This window comes from Canis lupus, chromosome 10 (assembly GCF_048164855.1).
Source record: "Canis lupus baileyi chromosome 10, mCanLup2.hap1, whole genome shotgun sequence".
In the NCBI taxonomy this organism is placed as follows: Eukaryota; Metazoa; Chordata; class Mammalia; order Carnivora; family Canidae; genus Canis; species Canis lupus.
This window is the reverse complement of record NC_132847.1, coordinates 9444050-9463465: the sequence shown is the minus strand read 5'-3', so window position 1 is coordinate 9463465 and position 19416 is coordinate 9444050. Positions and strand designations below refer to the sequence as shown.

The 19416-nt window shown below is 32.8% G+C and overlaps 1 protein-coding gene across 10 annotated transcripts in view; it reads right to left on the bottom strand.

Annotated features, from left to right (window-relative positions):
• Window positions 1-2056: 2056 nt before the first annotated feature.
• The window catches only part of DMXL1 (Dmx like 1), a 127800-nt gene continuing 110440 nt past the window's right edge, over window positions 2057-19416 (bottom strand). For 6 of the 10 annotated variants that reach the window (XM_072840635.1, XM_072840628.1, XM_072840630.1 and 3 more), the window contains 8 exons: window positions 17359-17409; window positions 17046-17106; window positions 14976-15103; window positions 11105-11197; window positions 8660-8751; window positions 7497-7549; window positions 5403-5620; window positions 2057-4158 (listed from right to left, as the gene is read on the bottom strand). In XM_072840635.1, the coding sequence (XP_072696736.1) occupies window positions 3934-4158; window positions 5403-5620; window positions 7497-7549; window positions 8660-8751; window positions 11105-11197; window positions 14976-15103; window positions 17046-17106; window positions 17359-17409 (921 nt within the window). In that variant the 3' untranslated portion in view covers window positions 2057-3933. The remainder of the gene's footprint in view (window positions 4159-5402; window positions 5621-7496; window positions 7550-8659; window positions 8752-11104; window positions 11198-14975; window positions 15104-17045; window positions 17107-17358; window positions 17410-19416) is intronic. The other 4 variants (XM_072840629.1, XM_072840631.1, XM_072840633.1 and 1 more) reach the window with 1 other exon arrangement.

Genomic DNA, 19416 nt, shown 5'->3' with positions numbered 1-19416 from the left:
ACAAGGAAGGGGGGGAGGAAGTCATGAAAAACTAAAAAACAGATTGTGTTTTGAAAATAACTATAGCAAAAGCTACATACCTTTCTAGAAGGCATTTGAGTAATATATGTTCACTTTTTCCCAAGTACTCCAGAGGGTAACATTTTAACCTCTCTACTTAGGTAAATATATCAAGCATCAAAATACTTCAGAGTATTCTTGACCAGGCCACTTCATTCAACAGAGCAGCTCTGTCATTAAGTACTATGTGGTTTAGAGATCCCTGGGTGGCTCAGCGGTTTAGCGCCTGCCTTCCGCCCATGGTGTGATCCTAGAGTCCTGGGATTGAGTCCCACATCAGGCTTGCTGCATGGAGCCTCCTTCTCCCTCTGCCTATGTCTCTGCCTCTCTGTCTCTCATGAACAAATAAATAAAATCTTTTAAAAAAGAAAAGTACTATGTGGCTTAAAGATACAGATTCGCTCTCTCTTTGGTATCCTATTACTCCGTGGGGTTCAAAGGAGTTTGGAAAAATATTACCTCCTTCTTCCCTTCTCCCATGTTAAACTTTTGTATATTCTATTCTATTCCATGGATGTTCCACAATTTACTTAGCATTTACCTACTAATTAACATTTAGATTTACAGTTCTTTCTCCAGATAGTTCAATAAATATCTAGGTGCACATATTTATGTGCAGAGGTGCTTTTATTCTTATAGGATTTCTTAAAAGTAAGACTGCTTAGTGAAAGTAGGTGTATTCAAGCTTGACATGCATCTAGGTGACTCTGTCCCACCTTACTTCTACCAGCAGTGTTCTGGTATGCCTGTTTCCTTGCATCTCCACCAAACTGAGGTTGTCCCTTGATTTTATGCCAATCTGACAGATGAAAAGTGGATGTATCATGTTGTTGTTTTTCTTCCCCCCAAACATTCCTTTAACCATTAGTGAGGATGAACATACTTTATAACTTGCTCTTTTTTTCAATGTCCTGTTCTGTGAATTGATTTCTCCAATAATTTATCATTTTTAAGTTCTCTTTGCATATATAGACATTAATAATTTTCCCATTACTATACAAATATTTATGGTCTACCTGTTTTTTTGTTTTTTTTTTTTTTAACATTGACGATGGTCTCCTGCCATGATATCAAGGGTTTTTATTTAGTAAAATAAAATAGAATCTAGTTAGATTACTAAGTTAGTAATCTAGATAACTAATCAACTAGTTATCATTAACTAGTTGAAGAAGAGTCTGAGATGTGTATGTTTGTCTGGTTCTTCAACCCTACTAAAAAGTTCATCACCATTTTAAGATCGTATAAAGATTTCCTTAAAGTGGGCATCTTTGTATTGTGCTCTGACTGTTGAGACTGGTGTGAAAAATTCTTGTAATTTTTTTTAAAAGTCATTTAAAAAAAAAAAAAAAAAAAGGAGAAACCAGGGCAGCCCAGGTGGCTCAGCGGTTTAGCGCCACCTTCAGCCCAGGGCCTAATCCTGGAGGCCCGGGATGGAGTCCCATGTCAGGCTCCCTGCACGGAGCCTGTTTTCCCTCTGCCTGTGTCTCTGCCTCTCTCTCTATGTCTCTAATGAATAAATAAATAAAATCTTAAAGAAAAAAAAAAAGGAGAAACCAATCTCGGCAGAACAAAGAGAACAAGAAGGATAGAATTGACTGTCCCATAATTCTGCATAAGAAAAATCCTCCATTTCAGAAAGTAAGACTTGCAATGTTGTGAACTTTTCCATCATTACAAAGCCACATTCTCAGAGAATAATTTGAAAAATGTATTTTGATGTACCCATTCCATTACTATAGATAAAATTTTACATGTATGTATATCATTTTAATACTTACATATACATTTTAACTTTTTATTCTCACCTTTTTTTGAATAACATTTAACTATTAAGTTAAAAAAGATTATAGAAAAAGAACAAGGTATTTAGGAAAATTAATGTTTCCTATATTTACTAAATATAAATACAGAAACTCTCTATTTTAAAATGTCACATACTTTAAATCAACTAAAGGTGCATAAATATTACTTAAAACAATAGCATGCTAAAAAAAAGTCACTGCATGATTGTTTATTTAAAATATTATGACTCTGATGTAAATACATATGGGCTTACATAATTACTCATATAAACCCTCAATTAAAATGCTTAATTGTTCATCCACAATGCCTTTTTCCTAATAAGCATAATAAATTTTCTATCTCACTGAAAGTGTTTAAAGCTTTTTAAATCTTGATTTGTGCAGTTACTGAAAAATAACTTAAGCTTAACTACATCACACAGCAGGATCGCTTGCAATGCTGTCACAGATTTATCCATGGCAAAATAGTCACATATCGTTACTGTTATTGCACAGTTATAGATACAGGTTATTATGTGCACATAAACTCTCTACATAATCAATGACAGTGCAGTTTCACTGCAACTAGCTTAACACATTTAAAATTATGAATACAATTTACAAAATCTTTAACAATATACTTTTAAAAGTATCCTGAGGATATTACAAAATTCATTTTACCAGCCCTTCATTTCTTCGCTTTGCCTCTTTAATTTCCAAGATAATAGTTGTCCATATTTTGTTACATAAAAATGTCTTTATAGTTCCTATTAACAAAATATATTTAAGCTACATAGTATATAATTGTCCCTTAAATACTTAGTCCCATCTGCCTCCAGTCTCCTCTGAAATCAAGTATTTATCAAGTTGTCTATAATTTTTAATCAGAAAAGGTATAGCACAAAACAGACAGAAATAGGGTTATTAGCACATTTAAGTTAAAAGCATTGTGCATTTTTAATATTTTGGTCATATTTTATAGTAAAATAATATATTTTGGCAAAAATAATAAAATATAAGGTCTAGTTTATTTTCTTTTAATGGTAGATCTGGCAGGTATTTTACATTTGTAAGTATTATCTATTTAATTTGACTGTTCTCACATTTGTTTCTAAAAACACTGCTATAAGGTGTTCAGAACTTTGAGACTAAAAGCACCTAAAAATAAAAAAAGTAAGGAAAATGGTGCTCTAAAATCTTTTGACAATTTTATAAACTTACTTTTAAGTGTCTCATATATGCCAACACAGAATCATTATTGCCTCCTAAGACTTATTTGACTCAAGATAATCTTTAAAATAATGATCTTGGACATCTTCCTGAAATTATCTGAAAATTAGGATGGGAATTCAAAAATTAAGAACAACAACAAAAAAGGAGAAACAGATGCAAAAAAAGTTGCTATTCTAGTGGCAGTTGTTATGGCACAAAAACACATGAAAAGATTTGTAATTTTCTCTGATATATACACAAACTAAGTTCAAAAAAGATGTGTAAGATATATTACATATATACACACACACTTGGGCTCCAGACAGGAAATGGAGAACTTTACATACTAAGGCCATTTGGGTCATCTATCACTCAAGTCCCAAATGACAGTTTTTAATGAAGATGTTCATTATGTTTTTTATTCTTGCCCAGTTTTCAAGTTATCATTAACTAGTTGAAGAAGAGTCTGAGATGTGTATGTTTGAAAAAAGAAATGAGTGTGGTGAATTGATGACTGATGTCAACTGCCTTACATAAAGAGTATTTTTACTGTTAAAGAAATTCATACAGAGACATCTGCAGAAGAGTTTATCAACAATAACACAAAACTCCTTTAACACTATGACATACCCACTCTAACATACTATAAATATGTATCATTACAGTATTATTTATACATTCTACTTTAGGCAATATAGTCTAATTCTGAATGACCTTGTTAATTTTTAAGGCATCAGTGCATCAAGGGCAAAGCTCCATAAAATAAATATGAAAAGAAAGCATTAGCTTATCTGTGGCAGAGAGAGTGATCACTGTACATTATAGTTGTTGGCCACTTCCATGGAATAGAGAATAAATTTTACATCTTATTGTCAAAATGTTATAGCATTAATTTTACATCATTTTTCAACACTTCATTTAATGGGCTAAACTGATCCGGGAGTATTCTCATTTTCATTGTTCCATCAGCTCCACAGGAAAAAATGTGATTTGCTGGCCCTGTCTCAATTTGCATCACTCCAGTTCCAATATTTCTGAAAATGGACTGCCGGGCATGTTCATTGATAAAAGTGTGAAGAAGACTAAAGGTAGACAGACTCCAAATCTGAAAGATAGTAGGAAAAATATTAAAAATTGAGGTACCAATTTTAATAATCCAAATGAAAATTTGGATTATTAAATCCAAATGAAAAATTTAGGCCTGTTTTCTTGTACACATAAGGAATTTCTAGAACAAAGATGGAAAAAAACCTCCATAAGCCTAAGGTCATACATAACCTCTTGACTCTTTTTTTTTTTTTTTTTCAGTTTTTCAGTTTTTTTCAGTTTTCCAAATCCTTTTGATATTATTACATTCTTCAAAATCCATCCATTTAGAAAGGGAAGGATTTTAAACCTTGCACTGGAGAGAAGAACTGAGGTACAGGAGGTTAAGTGTACAAGGCTATAGAAATCTGTAGTATCATAGGGACCCTCAGAAGTTTGTGCTGTGTAGTTTATAATGGGGTAATCCTGTATAATACCCAGCAAAACTATGTTCCAACTCAAGATAAATTATCATAACTTTAGTATACTTAATTTACTAAGATTTTCATTTTCAAAGTAGCCTAACTTACTGAATAGTCTCACTTGGGGCTCAAACAATGGATTCTAAGAATGCAGGCTCCTTCAGTGGGTCACTGACCATTACAATAACTTACTGACTAATCTAAAGTGACTTCTCCCTGCAGATCTTTCCAAATGTGGCCAGAGGACCCTCCATCATGAGTGCTAGGTATATATTATAAAAATACACATTCCTGAGCTTAGAGTTACCATCTGACTATTTCTGAGATGGGATGCATTTTAATAAGATGCTTCACATTTTAAACAACCTCTCCGTTTTAAACACAGTGGAGTTTGAGGACAGGGCTTATTCGGGTACATTCAGAATTCTTCAATCAGCCACTGAGTAGCCAGATGCTATGCTATAAATGAAAAAAAAAAGGGGGGGTAGCAATTCAGGATAAAGGAATATGTTAGTACATTTCACAGTACCTGAAACTGAGTTCAGTAATAACTCTGAAACTGGAAGTCAAGACTAATTCCAATGTCTGAAATATGTTTGTATCTACAGAAAATCAAGTTCTTTTGCACATTAATCAAGCATATTTGAAAACAACTGAAAAACAGACAATTTCAAGTTAAATATTATTTCATTTATTAAAAGTTTTATTAAACAGCAACCAACATGTTGACCAAAATAGGAGTTAATATCTCTATTATTTAAACAGATTGGTATGATTAAAGACTTAGGGTTTCTGAAGATGACTTTTCATTTTGTAGATACTGTGGCATTACTGTACTTACCTTTATGTTGCCTTCAGCAGATCCTGTGACAAAGTACTCTTCCGTTGGATCAATAGCAATGGCTTTAACAGGAGAATCATGGCTCTGGAATAGCTGCCTCTGCTGTCGTTGCCGAAGGTCAAATGCACATGTAAAGCCTTTTCTTCCACCTGATATTAGTAGCTGATGTTTTGGAGCATATGCTAAAACAGTAGCTCCACTATCATGGCATGTAAAAGCTAAAAATTAAAATAAAATAAAATAACATAACATAGAAAAGTAAAAGCCATTTAATGTTATAAGAAACAGACTTCTGGCTTTTGGCCAAGGTAGAATGATAGATCACCAGACTTACCCACCTACCTGAAACAATTTAAAAAATTAAATGATACATAGGGAACAATGGTTTGAGACACTGGATATCAGGCAAAGAAAAATGATCTCTAATAGATGGGAAGCAAACTCTGGGGGAGCTATACAATTGCCTCTGTTTATTGACTATAGAGTGTTTTCTGGCCATGGCACAAGGGGACCCCAAGTTGGTCTGGGTTCCTATTCCCACCAGCCATAGTGGAAAACCTCATAATTCATAAGGCACAGAATACTCAGAAGGGTTTGCCTCAGGAGTAGGTAAAATTAATAATGCCTAGTATCTACTACAAAATCAACAGGCATGCAAAGAAGCAGGAAAATACAATCCATAAGGAGAAGAAAATCTTTTTTTTTTAAGATCTTATTTATTTATTCATGAGACACAGAGAGAGAGAGAGAAAGAGAGAGAGAGAGAGAGAGAGACTGAGAGAGAGAGAGAGGCAGAGACACAGGCAGAAGGAGAAGCAGGCTCCATGCAGGGAGCCCAATGTGAGACTCGATCCCAGGACTCCAGGATCAAACCCTGGGCCAAAGGCAGGTGCTAAACTGCTGAGCCACCGAGGGATCCCAAGTAGAAGAAAATCTATCCACTGAAAATAACCCAGAAATTACAGAGATGATAGAATTAGTAGACAAAGAAATTAAAAGTCATTATAACTGTATCCCTTATGTTCAAAAAGCTGGATAAAAGATCAAGCTTGTTAAGTAGAGACATGAAAAATATAAAAAATAGAGATACAAATAAAAAGTCCAGAGATTAAAAACTACAACATTCAAATGAAAAATGTTTAAATTTAAAGGCAGATTAAACAATGCAAAAAAAAACAAAAAACAAAAAACACCACCCAACTAGCGAACTTGAAGACATACATACCCTTGTAAGTATCAGAAACACATAAATACAAGAAATATTTTTTCTTAAAAAAAAAATTTTCCCCTAACAAATCTTGGCTGGGAGTTTTGACTAGTGTTGCATTTAATCTGTAAAGTTCGGAGGCAGTGACATCTCAACAATGGATGTGGACTAGCTCTCCATTTATTTAGATCTTTGGTTTCTTTTTATTTTTTTATTTTTTTTTTCTAGTTTTCCCCAACAGAGGCTATACATATTTTGTTAGATTCACACCTCAGTATTTCGTTATTTTTGGTGCTATTATAAATAGTGATTTTTTTAAAATTTCAATTCCAATTATTCATAGCCGGCATATATGAAAGCAAATGACTTTAGTATGTTATCTGGTATTTCATGATTCTATCATACTTGCACATTAGTTCCAAAAGTGTTTATTTATTTATTTTTGTAGATTCTTTAAGATTTTCTACACAACCATGTCATCTGTGAATAAAGGCAGTTTTATTTCTTCTCTTCCAAATGTATACCTTTTGTTTCCTTTTCTTGTTTTATTGCATTAGTTAGAATTCCCAGTACAATGCTGAATATGATTAGAGAAGGTATATAATACTGTACAATAACTGATGTTCACAATGCAGACCTGTGCCTGTCAGATCCAAAATAAAGACATATGATTTTCATATTATCTCTGTTCTACTACTGTCTCTCATCAGCTCATAAGCTAATTATATATCTTGCATTTTTCTGCTTTCCAACTCTGTGCCATTGTGGGCAAAATAAACCTCACTGGCTAATAAATATGCGTCATTAAAGACAAATCCATTAAAAAAACTCTTTAAGTTTATGAATTTCTTGACTTCCAAAATTTATAAAATGCTTTCAAAACTTACCATGGACTAAACTATTGGCAGGTGCTACAAGAGTATCCCACAAACATATGTTCCTGGAAAAAAAAAAAAAAGACTTGAGTGACACAAAATTTTAACAACAGAATAAAAAGTAAGCTTGTCTCAAATAGGTATATAACATTTGAACCTTGCTCTCACAAAAAGTTCTTAAATTTATAAAAGAACCAAATATAAGTATCCAATGTATTTATTCCTGATTAATTTTTATACAAAATTAAAAAAAAAAAACTACTAACTTACAAAACTGAGTAATTTTAGACTGACATGTATTTACAAATAATTACTACATAAAGCCTGAATGCAGAAACTTCTTTTTGTATTTGCTGATTCTCTAACAAATGGACTGACATACACCAATAGCAGGATACTCTGAATTTTCCAAGCACAAAGAAAGCTTATTCCTGCTATGAATGGGAACAGCTTTTACTCCTTTCTATGAGTTGCAAAGGAAGCACCAATATATGTAAAAATTTCTATGCAAGATGGGCTAAAGATTCCATATTCCTACAATCCAATTTCTAGTGCAAAGTGAGGCCTCACAGAGAAATAGAAAAGCTCAGCAATCTCAGTAGGCATTCACTCAGAATTCTGCTGTATGAGGGAAGTGAAACAGGGGATTGTGGAGATTGAGATAGGAAGGAGACATTTTCTTACATATTTAAGATTTGGGAGGAGATGAGGATAGGCTGCCACTCACTAGCTATTGTACAACTAAAAAGTCTTTGAGTTTCTTGTTTTCTTCTTATTGTGAAATGCTAATAATATCTACTTAATAGAGCCACCATGAGGATTAACAAAAGAGCAGGATCAATAAATAATAGTTCTTTTTTTGCTTCAAGCTTGCTTAATGCATAAGGAATAATACTACAGTGAAAATTAATTTTGCTATCAAATCCTTTTCTCCTAAAGTCTTAACAACAGGATATTAATAATACAGAAGGAATGGATTTTGTTTTTAATGCCACCAGAATTTCCTTAGCTTTATAAATAGAAAACTAAAAATGCTCTAAGAAACAAGTGTTTATAATAAAAATACTGAAAAGCTTAACTGTGAAAACATTATTGAGACACAAAAATATAAAGCAAATAAAGAATAAGGTTCAGCTATACAGATACATACTTAAATTTCAGTTATAATCTCTTACCTATTGTCAGTTGAAAGACCAGCTGTAGCTATCAAAGAGGAGGAACTAACAAACACAAAATCATTGGCTGTTTTGTTGTGACACTGCCAAGTCTGGAACAGTTAGAAATAAACAAATTTTATTGCTATCCTTAGCAACTTTATGACCAAGTACATGCATTAATCAAAAAGGGATCATGTAATTTGTGGCTTACTTAAACCTCTCGGGTCTTCCTCCCTACCCCCAAACTTTAGACAAATTTCAAGAGTAATACAGAGAATTCTATACACCGTTTACCCAGATTCACCAATTTTGAACATTCTGCCACATTTGTTTTGCCTCTCCTTTTCTCTCTCTCTCACACACACACACTTTCCTTTGAACCATATGTATTATAAGTCTTTACGAGACCTTGTGTTTTTTATTCATTTAAAAGTTCAAAAGAAAACAAAAAGGTTAAATGTTAAATATTTTCAGAATATGTGAACATTTTTTCTTAGAAAAAGCTAGAATTTTAGATTATTATTTTTCAGAAATGTTTAAACTCAAATAATTTTTCAAATATGTAACAACATATTAAGTCAAAAAAATTAGAAAACTTAAAATGTTTCTGAACACTCCATCAAACAGTAACCTGAGAGGTTTAGTCTATTACAAAGACTTCCAAGATAATTTGTTCAGATGTTTCTCTTCAATAAAAAAATGATTTAAGTATGTCAAAACCATCACATTTAAGATTTTTCTTTTGAGTCACTTCCCCATTGCCCCTGACTACCACTGGAGCTGGGCTAGATGGTATGTCCTTAACACAAACAAAATACACTTTAACCCCATAAATCCAGTAATGTACATTTTCAATCTAATTTGTCTTTTTAGAACTTAAAAAAAAAAGGCAGGCCCTTAGGGAACATAAACATATTTAAAGCTTTTTTTTAACATATTTAAATCTATTATTGGCTTAGTGAAAATATGAAGAAATAAATCTTTCATAGCACCCTCACCAATCTCCTCCTTACCTGCTTTCACTTAGATCAGTACCATACTCCGTAATTTAACCTTGAGTGAATTACCAGAACCTTAACTCATATTCTTAATATTTTCCTAATAGGTATTGTTTAGTCCTATAAAGGGCCTAAAGAATATATAAAATAAAAATCAGTGTTCTATGAAGCTTTAGAAGGTTCATTAAACCTGTGTATTCCTGAATAAAGATGTAGCTTTTTTTTTTTTTTTAAGACACAGGTAAAGGTAAGGGGTGCCTGGGTGGTTCAGTTAGTTAAACTCTGATTCTTGATTTCAGCTTGGATCATGATACCAGGCTTGTGAGATTGAACCGTGTATTGGGCTCTGTGCTCAGCACAGAGTCTGTCTGTCCCTCTACGTCTGCTCTTTCTAGAAAGAAAGAAAGAAAGAAAAGAAAGAAAAGAAAGAAAAGAAAGAAAGAAAGAAAGAAAAGAAAAGAAAAGAGAAAAGAAAGAAAAGAAAAGAAAAGAAAAGAAAAGAAAAGAAAAGAAAAGAAAAAAAGAGAAAGAAAGAAAAGAAAAAGGAAAGGAAAGGAAAAGGAAAAGGAAAAGGAAGAAAAAAGAAAGAGAGAAAGAGAGAGAGAGAGAGAGAGAGATGGGCAAAAAGAAATAATTGTTCCAGCTATAGCATATCCTTTCTACTTTGTTCATAAGGGATAATTAAAAAAAAAAAAAAAAAACAAACCCATGAGATGCGTGGTCTATTGACCATTCTTTTTAAGTATAATCCCCAATGTAGCTTAGTGAGGCTGGAAAAGAGCTTGAATAGCCCATAGGTTCCATGGGTATCCGGAGGTACCATGTTTGGTCGATACAGGTTAATTTTCCAGGTTTCCAGAGACTAAGAATTTTAAACCTCACAGACTATTTTTCACGTAATACAAGGACAGAAGCTTATAGTAAACTGACTGAATACACAGAACTAAATGGATTTTACTTTTTGCTTTAATATTTATTGCCTCAAATATATATTCTTGCTTTCTTAAAAATAAAAATTCAAAGATTGCCTGGGTGGCTCAGTCAGTTAAGCATCCTGCTTGATTTTGGCACAGGTCATGATCTCAGGGTTGTGACACTGAGCCCCATGTAGGTTTCTTTTTTTTTTTTTTTTTTTTTTTTTTTATGATAGTCACACAGAGAGAGAGAGAGAGAGAGAGAGGCAGAGACACAGGCAGAGGGAGAAGCAGGCTCCATGTACCGGGAGCCTGATGTGGGATTTGATCCCGGGTCTCCAGGATCGCGCCCTGGGCCAAAGGCAGGCGCCAAACCGCTGCGCCACCCAGGGATCCCCCCATGTAGGTTTCTATGCTGGGCATGCAGCCTGCTTGGGATTCTCTCTCTCCCCCTGCCATTCTCCCCACATACTCTTTCTCTCTCTCTCTCAAAAATAACAAAAATAAAATAAAAATTCAAAAAAGTTTAAAGGAAAGCATTTTTGGCTTACCAGGTATGGCTTAGGCATGCTTCCAGTTACTGGACAACATTTCCAGTTTGTTTGATACAAACTTAAATATCCATCAGCATCAACTATTCCAAACTTAGAGAAAAAAATTTTTTAAGTATTTAATACAAATACAAAAGCACATATCAACCCCATACCTTACCTGCGACTCTCAAATTTTGATCTTAAATACTTAATTGATAAATTGACTTTTACTTCACCTACACATGGATCTAGCCCAGAAAAACATTTAGCTGCTGCTTAAAAGAATTTCAGGTGACAAAGAAGAACAAACATTAGGCACACATTTTATTATACCAACCAAAAGCACAGACTGTATATTCTCTAAAAATACTCAAAAGATAGGATACTGAATTTACATATTTAATCGTGCAACAAATGTTTAGTATATAAAACAGAAAACTGTCACTATGAAAAAGGTAAATTAAGGACCTCTAGAAATACATGCGAAAATCATGTCAACATCAGTAGAAAGCAAAATAAAACAAAAATTATTACAGTAAAAGAATTTCCACTACGGGAACTCAGGGTAATTTGAGAAAATGCCAAAATTATCCAATGAGAAATTATATGTTACACATATAAAAGGATGAGTAAGATTAAGCATTTTTTTCTATAGATTGCAAAAATAACATATATATATAGTTTATGAAATAAAACAAATGTCTACTTTGGACTCTTGCCCTCTCCCATCTCCAGATCTAGCAACTCTTGACAATTTGATGTGTTCCATTTCAAATTTGGTCTATGATTAGGGCTGTTTAAAAAATGAGAACCATAATAAATATACAGTTCCACAATTACATTTTTTACTTATTACAGCCATCTTTTCATATCCATACATTTAATCTACTTTATTCTTATGTTGTGTAGTATTACACTATATAGTTGTATTATAACTTTTGAAAACTTTTTCCTTAGAGACAGTTTCCAATTTTCCCTATTACAAAGTGCTGCTTTAAATATTCTGGTACATGTACCTTTGAGTATTTATGTAAGATAGATAATCTAGAAAAGGGAAAGCTGCACATCATTTAAAACTGGCAGGCAAAACTAAAATTTAACCCTAAGTGGTAATGTCAATTTATATACCGATTTTTCTTACACATTAGTCAACCCTGCTTATTACTAAAACTTCAAATATTTGTTGGTATATACAAAAGGAAGATTAATTTTTAATGTGAATTTCTTCAATTATTAGGATTATTGGCCATGCATAGTTGTTTCATAAAATGACCTGATCATATCCTTTATCTACTTCTCTATTGTCTTTAAATAAATTTGACTAATAAGGTGAATATTAGAAATCTTAATCGACTGTTTACTGTATTTGTTACAGATATTTTCCCAAGGTCTATCTATTTTGTGATTTATCCTGTTTTCTGGAGTAGACCTAATGTATGGTCTTCAGAAAGGGTATATGGAATGTGTTAAGTCTGCACACTTAAAAAAATCTTGTTTAAAATATATTTTTCATGAAATTTGAACGACAGTTTGGACAGATAATGACACCTAATTCCCATTCATTGTCCATCAGAATTCTGTGAATACTGCTTCCCTATATGTTATCTCTATTTTTGAGTAGGCCAATGCCATTAATTTCAGAGGGGAGGGGTGGAGAGGTTCTAAGGAACCATTTTATCCCTACTCCTTCCTAGAAGCTGTCTTTATCCTTGGATTAAAAAAACAAAAATCAAATCATCAGGGTGTGTCTAGGCATGTAATGTTTCTCAACACTTAGGCCTAGTACTTGGTAGGTTCTTGTCAAAAATTCTATTTTTCTTTGTTTTGGGGATATTTTTATTTTAAGAATTCCTTTGAATATAATGTTTCTTTCTATTTCAAAATTTTTTCCTTCTGAAATATCTTTTAAATGTTTTTTATAAATTTTCCTGGATCTAGCCTTAATTTGCCTCTTGTATTATTTTCATCATAGAGTAATTTCCTAATTTGTTCTTCCTAGTCACAAACTTGATTTTCAACTATTTTCATTCTGTGATTCAGCCCTTATAATGAGTAGTTCTACAAACCCAATTTTGGGAATCATGTGTTTTAAATTTCCAAAAATTCTTCCTTGTTCTTCTACTTTTATTTCATAGTAGCTTATATTTGTTTTAGAATGCAGTATATCTTCCCGAATCTAAGGAACTGTCCCCTACAGGTCATTATTCCACTTAATGCCTCTTTTTAGGCTCAATAACTTTAGGCAGCCCATTTCTGTTCATAATGGACAAACTGACCAGCATAACTGTCAACTGTTTTATTTACTATAGTAGGCTTCTGTGCCATTTGGCTCCTTCATGGCCATGGTGAATGGACAATTAGTTGACTATCTATTAAATATACTTGGAGAGGTAATGAAGAATAGTTTTTTGTACCTTCAAATAGCATATGTGGAAGGCTATGGTGAGCATTAAGTCTAGACAATAATTCAGACTATAGAAGGTATAGAAGGCCATGCTAAAGAATATAGGCTTCCATATAAGAGCCTTGAAGGGCTCTTGAAATCATCAATAATGTGATCTCCCGTAGGGTGTAGTTATATAACTATATTATTTGTTATATAACTGTAGTAGCAACAGGAAGAATGCACTAGAAAGGTAAAGAGTTGAGGTACAGAGACTAGCTAAGGAGCAATATGATATAGACAACCAAAGTAGAAAAGCATGAGCGCTAAAGCATACTGATATGTTACACAACTGAAATTACAGTAGAACTCTAAAAGCTTCTAGATTAAATCCCCTCAATTCCCATTAAGGAGCAAAGAATGTTGCCAATTGGTATTAAGAAACCATATGCTCTCAAAAGTTATAGTTTCATAGCTACATGAGAAAGTTATCTTTGACTTTTGGGAACTGTAACAGAGTTAAGTGATAAATGTGGTAGGCAAGAAGGCTGTATGTAGCACATCATGATACAAAGAACACGTGAGAAGAGCGAAAGGTTTGGAAGTTGAAAGAAAAGAAAAGGCAAGATGGACCATTTGTGAGAGTGCTGTTTGTTTTTACTGAAGCTTGGCTCTGAAGACAAAGAGTAGGCTGATTTCCCCTTTAAATGTTGCTGAATGTGATAGTGAAATACCACAGCAGGCAGAGAGGCAGTCTGAGGAAAACAGGATTATGGGAAGTAAAGACAGTAAGGGATACTCTAGAGCAGGGTTGAAAAACCTTTACTTAAAGGGTCATATCATAAATATTTCAGGCTTACTGTCTATAAGTCTTTGTTTTCCTGAACTCTGTTGTTGTAGTGGAAAATTAATCACAGAAAATAAATAATGAGTGAGGTAGCTCTGTTCTAATAAAACTTTTATTTACAAAACATGTGGCTAGGCCATGATTTGTTCATATGCTATTCTAGAGAGTCCTCAAAAATTTAATGTATGCACAAATCACAAAAGTATCTGGTTAAAATACAGATGGTGACTCAGTAGGTCTGTAGTAGAGTCAATAATCTGAATTTTTAATAAGCTCTCAGATTTTACTTGCTACTTGACCATACTTTGAGTACATTCCAGAAGACAAAGAAAGTAGAAGTATTTAATCAAAAATGTGTAATATATGATGGTTCTATAATCATTTGGTCCTAAAGCATCATTTAAGTGAATTTTAATGGATACATATACATACACAATACTCATATGCATAACACAAAAGGTCATTCCAAGAAGAACCAAATGAATGTAAGTATTATGAGAATGTAAAATTCTTTGAAAATAATTTTATAAAAAAGAATATAGAGTAATACTTTATCATTAGCTCATTGAGCTGTTCTCTCTTCAGAAATACAGACTAGTCACATTTATAAACTTCCAACAAAATCAAACCATATTCCCATTTGTGTTTGTATATACTACCTTATTTCCTTGATAGTTAAACCTCATTCTCGTAACTCTTGAATTGCCACCAGATCGAAAACAGGTTATTTGTTGAGAATGGCCCCATTCAAACATTCTGACACTTCCATCCTGAGCTCCAGTCAGATCTGCATAATAAGGAGCAAAAATTGCAAATTTAGGGACCCCTGGGTGACTCAGGGGTTGGGCACCTGCCTTTGGCTCAGGGTGTGATCCCGGGTCCGGGGATCGAGTCCCACATCGGGCTCCCTGAATGGAGCCTGCTTCGTCCTCTGCCTCTGTCTCTGCCCCTCTCTCTCTCTCTCTCTCTCTGTGTCTCTCATGAATAAACAAAATCTTTTAAAAAAATTGCAAATTTACTGCAGTAATCTTAGGAAGGTTTGTTTTTGAATCCAAGTAAAAACTTTAATGAAAGAAACACCTATGAAATGAATCAGTCAGTTTACATGAATTCACCTTTGTTACGAAATTTTGCTTGAATACTTTAATCTTAGAAAGATAATTTCATGATCTATTTTCATTTGAATAAGAATATACCCTCACGCTACAGGACAGAGGCAATTAAATCACAGTTCTGCAGTCTCACTTCCTTTTCAAATTATCTCAATGATGTTTTAATAACCTTTAATAAATACCTTGTATAATAACCACTTAACCAATTCCTGGGTGAATTAGAGTCAATTCTTATCAGTCACACTATTAATGTTTAAATTTATACATTTTCTCTGGAAAAAAATTACAGAAAGTCTTGAATGCGATGTATGGTAAAGAAAAAAAATCACTTCTAATAGTTATTCTGATTAACCTGATAGTTCAAATATGTTATATGTTTCAGTGGAATATGAACAAGCTAAATGATTATTAATTCTTCACTTTGTCATTTACTAATTTTGTGATACAAGGAACCTTATTTAATCTCCCTGAGCCCACTTCAAATTGTCCTGTAAAAGGGGAATATATGTAAGTTAATGGGCAGCTGAGAGAGGTAAATGAGATAATCCATATAAGTCCTTTAGAAATATGCTTAACATGGAGGACTCAATTTGTGTTAAGTGTAATTATCAGTAGTAATGTATTATTCAATGCAGTAAAAATGATTAATTTACATATTTCATACCTTTAGTATAATAATAGAAGTTACTCTATTTTAAATACATGGTTTTATTAAACCCTTTGGTGGACATTGGTATGTAATTTTGATAATGTTTGCTTGTAGTACTTAGGACAGTGAGGTAGAAACAAAACTGGTTTTGGCATATTTATTTTATCAGAATATCTCTCATTAAGAGAGAGCAGTAAAATTTTTTAAGTGTTACAAAATTGAAGGGACACAAATACTTTTTAATTAATAGGCACTGTGCTTATTGCTGTGTGGTAGGACAACTTGACGACAGGCACAACTTAAAAATCATATTTAAAAAAGCTTGAGCTTGAATACTCAAATGACAGTATGAATACGATTCCAACCCACAAGTTATTTTTAAAGTTGTCCTTACTGTTTTTTCTCTGCTTCAATGTTCCAAATAAACTCCCCATTAGTTAAGGTCTTTATTAAAGGAGAAAAACTTTTGACATTCCCAAGGATATTAACTGAAAATAATATAGACTGCCTCAGAGTATAAGAACTTACAAATAGCCAATTTCAACGCCTCTACGATTACTGTGTCTGATAAAAAGCAAAGTGACAAAATATTAGTCAAATACAAAGTGACAATGATGAGGCAATAAATGACCACGATAGAGTTCTAACTATGTAATTAAAGATGGGAGTGATCCAATTATTAAAACAGTAATTACTGACTATAACTTACGGTTGTGTAGAGTCCAGAAATATTCAAAAATAAAATGTTCTAACATAGAAATATGCGGTCAACATAGTAAAAATTTATTGCATCAAGCATAACTTGATGCAGTAAACTTTTTTCTATTTTTATCCAATTTTGAAATGAAGATTTTATTGGCTAGCAAACATTCTCTACAAAAAAAGTAAAATAGCTGACTATCTTTCAATTGAAACTAAAAACTTGCTTTAAATTCCTTAGAACACTGGGCTAATTATTATTAACTTACAGTAAGGAAGAGTTGGATGAGAAGTCATTCTTCTGACATTATTAATGGCTTTCTTAATCATCTGTTAACAGAGAAGAATCACTCTTCTATAGTTACAATAAAATGTAGTATTAAAAATAAATTGTGACAGGAAATTCAAATAACATTTATTTGTTTACTTTTATGGGATTCTATAACTACCATTATGGGTGCTAAAAATACTAAACATAACAGAATTTAAATAGCTCAGCTCTCTTATACTTAAGTGTACATACATTTTCTGCATCATTGACTAAGCTCTAAGAACAAATTCACCTTGAGAATTTAGTCTTACCTCCTTTCTTGCCAATTCTTTTCTGATCCCATTAAATTTATTGGAATAATCCTGAATAGTACAAGGTTAAAAAGATAGGCAGAAGCATGTGAAAAAAAAAAAAAAAGAGGTAAACAGAAAATTGTATAAATTTTTAACTGGTAGTTTGGAACTGTTTATCCATTTTAAAATCATGCTTTGAATGATTAAGTAGCCTGTCAAATAAGAATAAATATGTGAAATTAAAGAGATAATTTTAATAACGTTTCCTATTTATACAGCACCATAACTACAATTATATGTTATCCTAAATTTGTAGCATCAGTCTTGAGTAGATTTTTCACTGTTGTTGTTGCTCTTGTGGATTTAAACTGTCCATGAGACTAAAGTTGTGAGTAAAGTGGAGATTGGGTAGGGAGAGAAGAGAGCAGGCAAGGAGAAATGGCGAAGGAAAGAAACACTAGAATATGTTTATGGTTGTAATTATATTGCAAAATAGCACAGATTGGTCTTAAGGATTCTTTCATGTTAGAATTAATAATTCAATAAAGCAATAGAAGAAAATATTTTATTAATTCTCTACAAAAAAAATGAAAACCTGCTGAGAGTTACTTCTGTTTAGCAAACTTGATGTTGCAATCTCATGTTCCTTTTAAAGAAATGCCTAAATATTCCTATTCTTTTACCTTTCTTTCTGACTAAATAATCAAAGTAGAATCATAAGTAAAAAAAAATACATAAACAGGTTTAATAAAGTTTCTAAGCGCATATGCAGAACACTACAGAGAAAACATAACTTATTTTATAAGATCCTTATAAAAAAGAATCCCTTTATTATATTGGTTTCTTCTTTTTGAGGATGGAGTAGGGCCAATCAGATTAATTATGCTTTTATGCTTACAAATCACAATGTTCCCCTCTAAAAAGATATCCTTCTAAGATGGAGATAGAAAGAAAATTCAGTCCTAACAGGAATGACAAAGGTATATTTTTATATTATAATGCTCTGGAGTAAAAACAAGTATTTTTCTGAGCACTGACTGTATGCTAAAATGCTATTCTAATTAGAGATCATAAATGTCTGAGGCAGGCATAATCTCTCACAGAGTTTACATAACAGAGTACATTAAAAAAGACAACTAAATAGTGAACAGATAATTTCGAAACTGCTACAGGCCATAAAGATGATAAAATGGGGATGACACATAGAATGACTATGGGTAGAGTAAGGAGGGACAGATGCCTTCACTAGGGAGGCAAGGGAAATCGCTGGGAACATGAGCTGAGATCTGAATGATTAAAGAAGAAAAAGGATATTCAAAGCAGAAAGAAGGCTAAGGCTCTAACCGGGCAATGAGCTTGATGCTTTCAAGAGACAGAAGGCCATTGTAATTAGAGCAAAGTGAATCAGGTATAGAATGAATAGAGAGAAGCTGCAGAGGTTGGCAAGGGTCAAATCACAGAGGACCTTACAGGTAATGTTAAGGACTTGTTTTTTTTAAAGTTGTACTGGGAGATCTGAAAGTTTTAAACACTGGAGTGACAACCTAAATGATGCTTTAGAAAAGAGCAGCTCTGGCCGCTGTATAGAGAACACATGGAGCAAGTGTGGAAGCAGAGAGACCAACAAGAAATTTGTTGTTACTGGAAGAACTGCACCATATTCTCTGAAACTAGAAAAATTGCCCATTCTTTCTTTTTATATATTTTGTATAGTCTCTTTAAGTTTTCCTTTAAAGGATCATAAAATCAGTAGGTTTTATAAGTGAATTTTAATATATCTGTTAGTTGGACAAAAGTGAATTATAAATGACCAAGTCATTTCATTTGAATAATTATTAGATAGCTCTTCAAATTCTTCAATACTTCAAACAAACCTATCTGAAATAAATGAACTAAGAGGGCTTTAATATAAGCTCTACCACAAATCTGAGATAATGACCTAGATTAAATCAGTAGACCTTTCTGGATCTTAAACTTCATCTGAAAAATGAGAAGTAGGAGAAATTATAACAGCTATTTCAACAGATATCTCAAAGAATAATAAGGTTATATGAAAAAATAAGGTTATATGAGCAA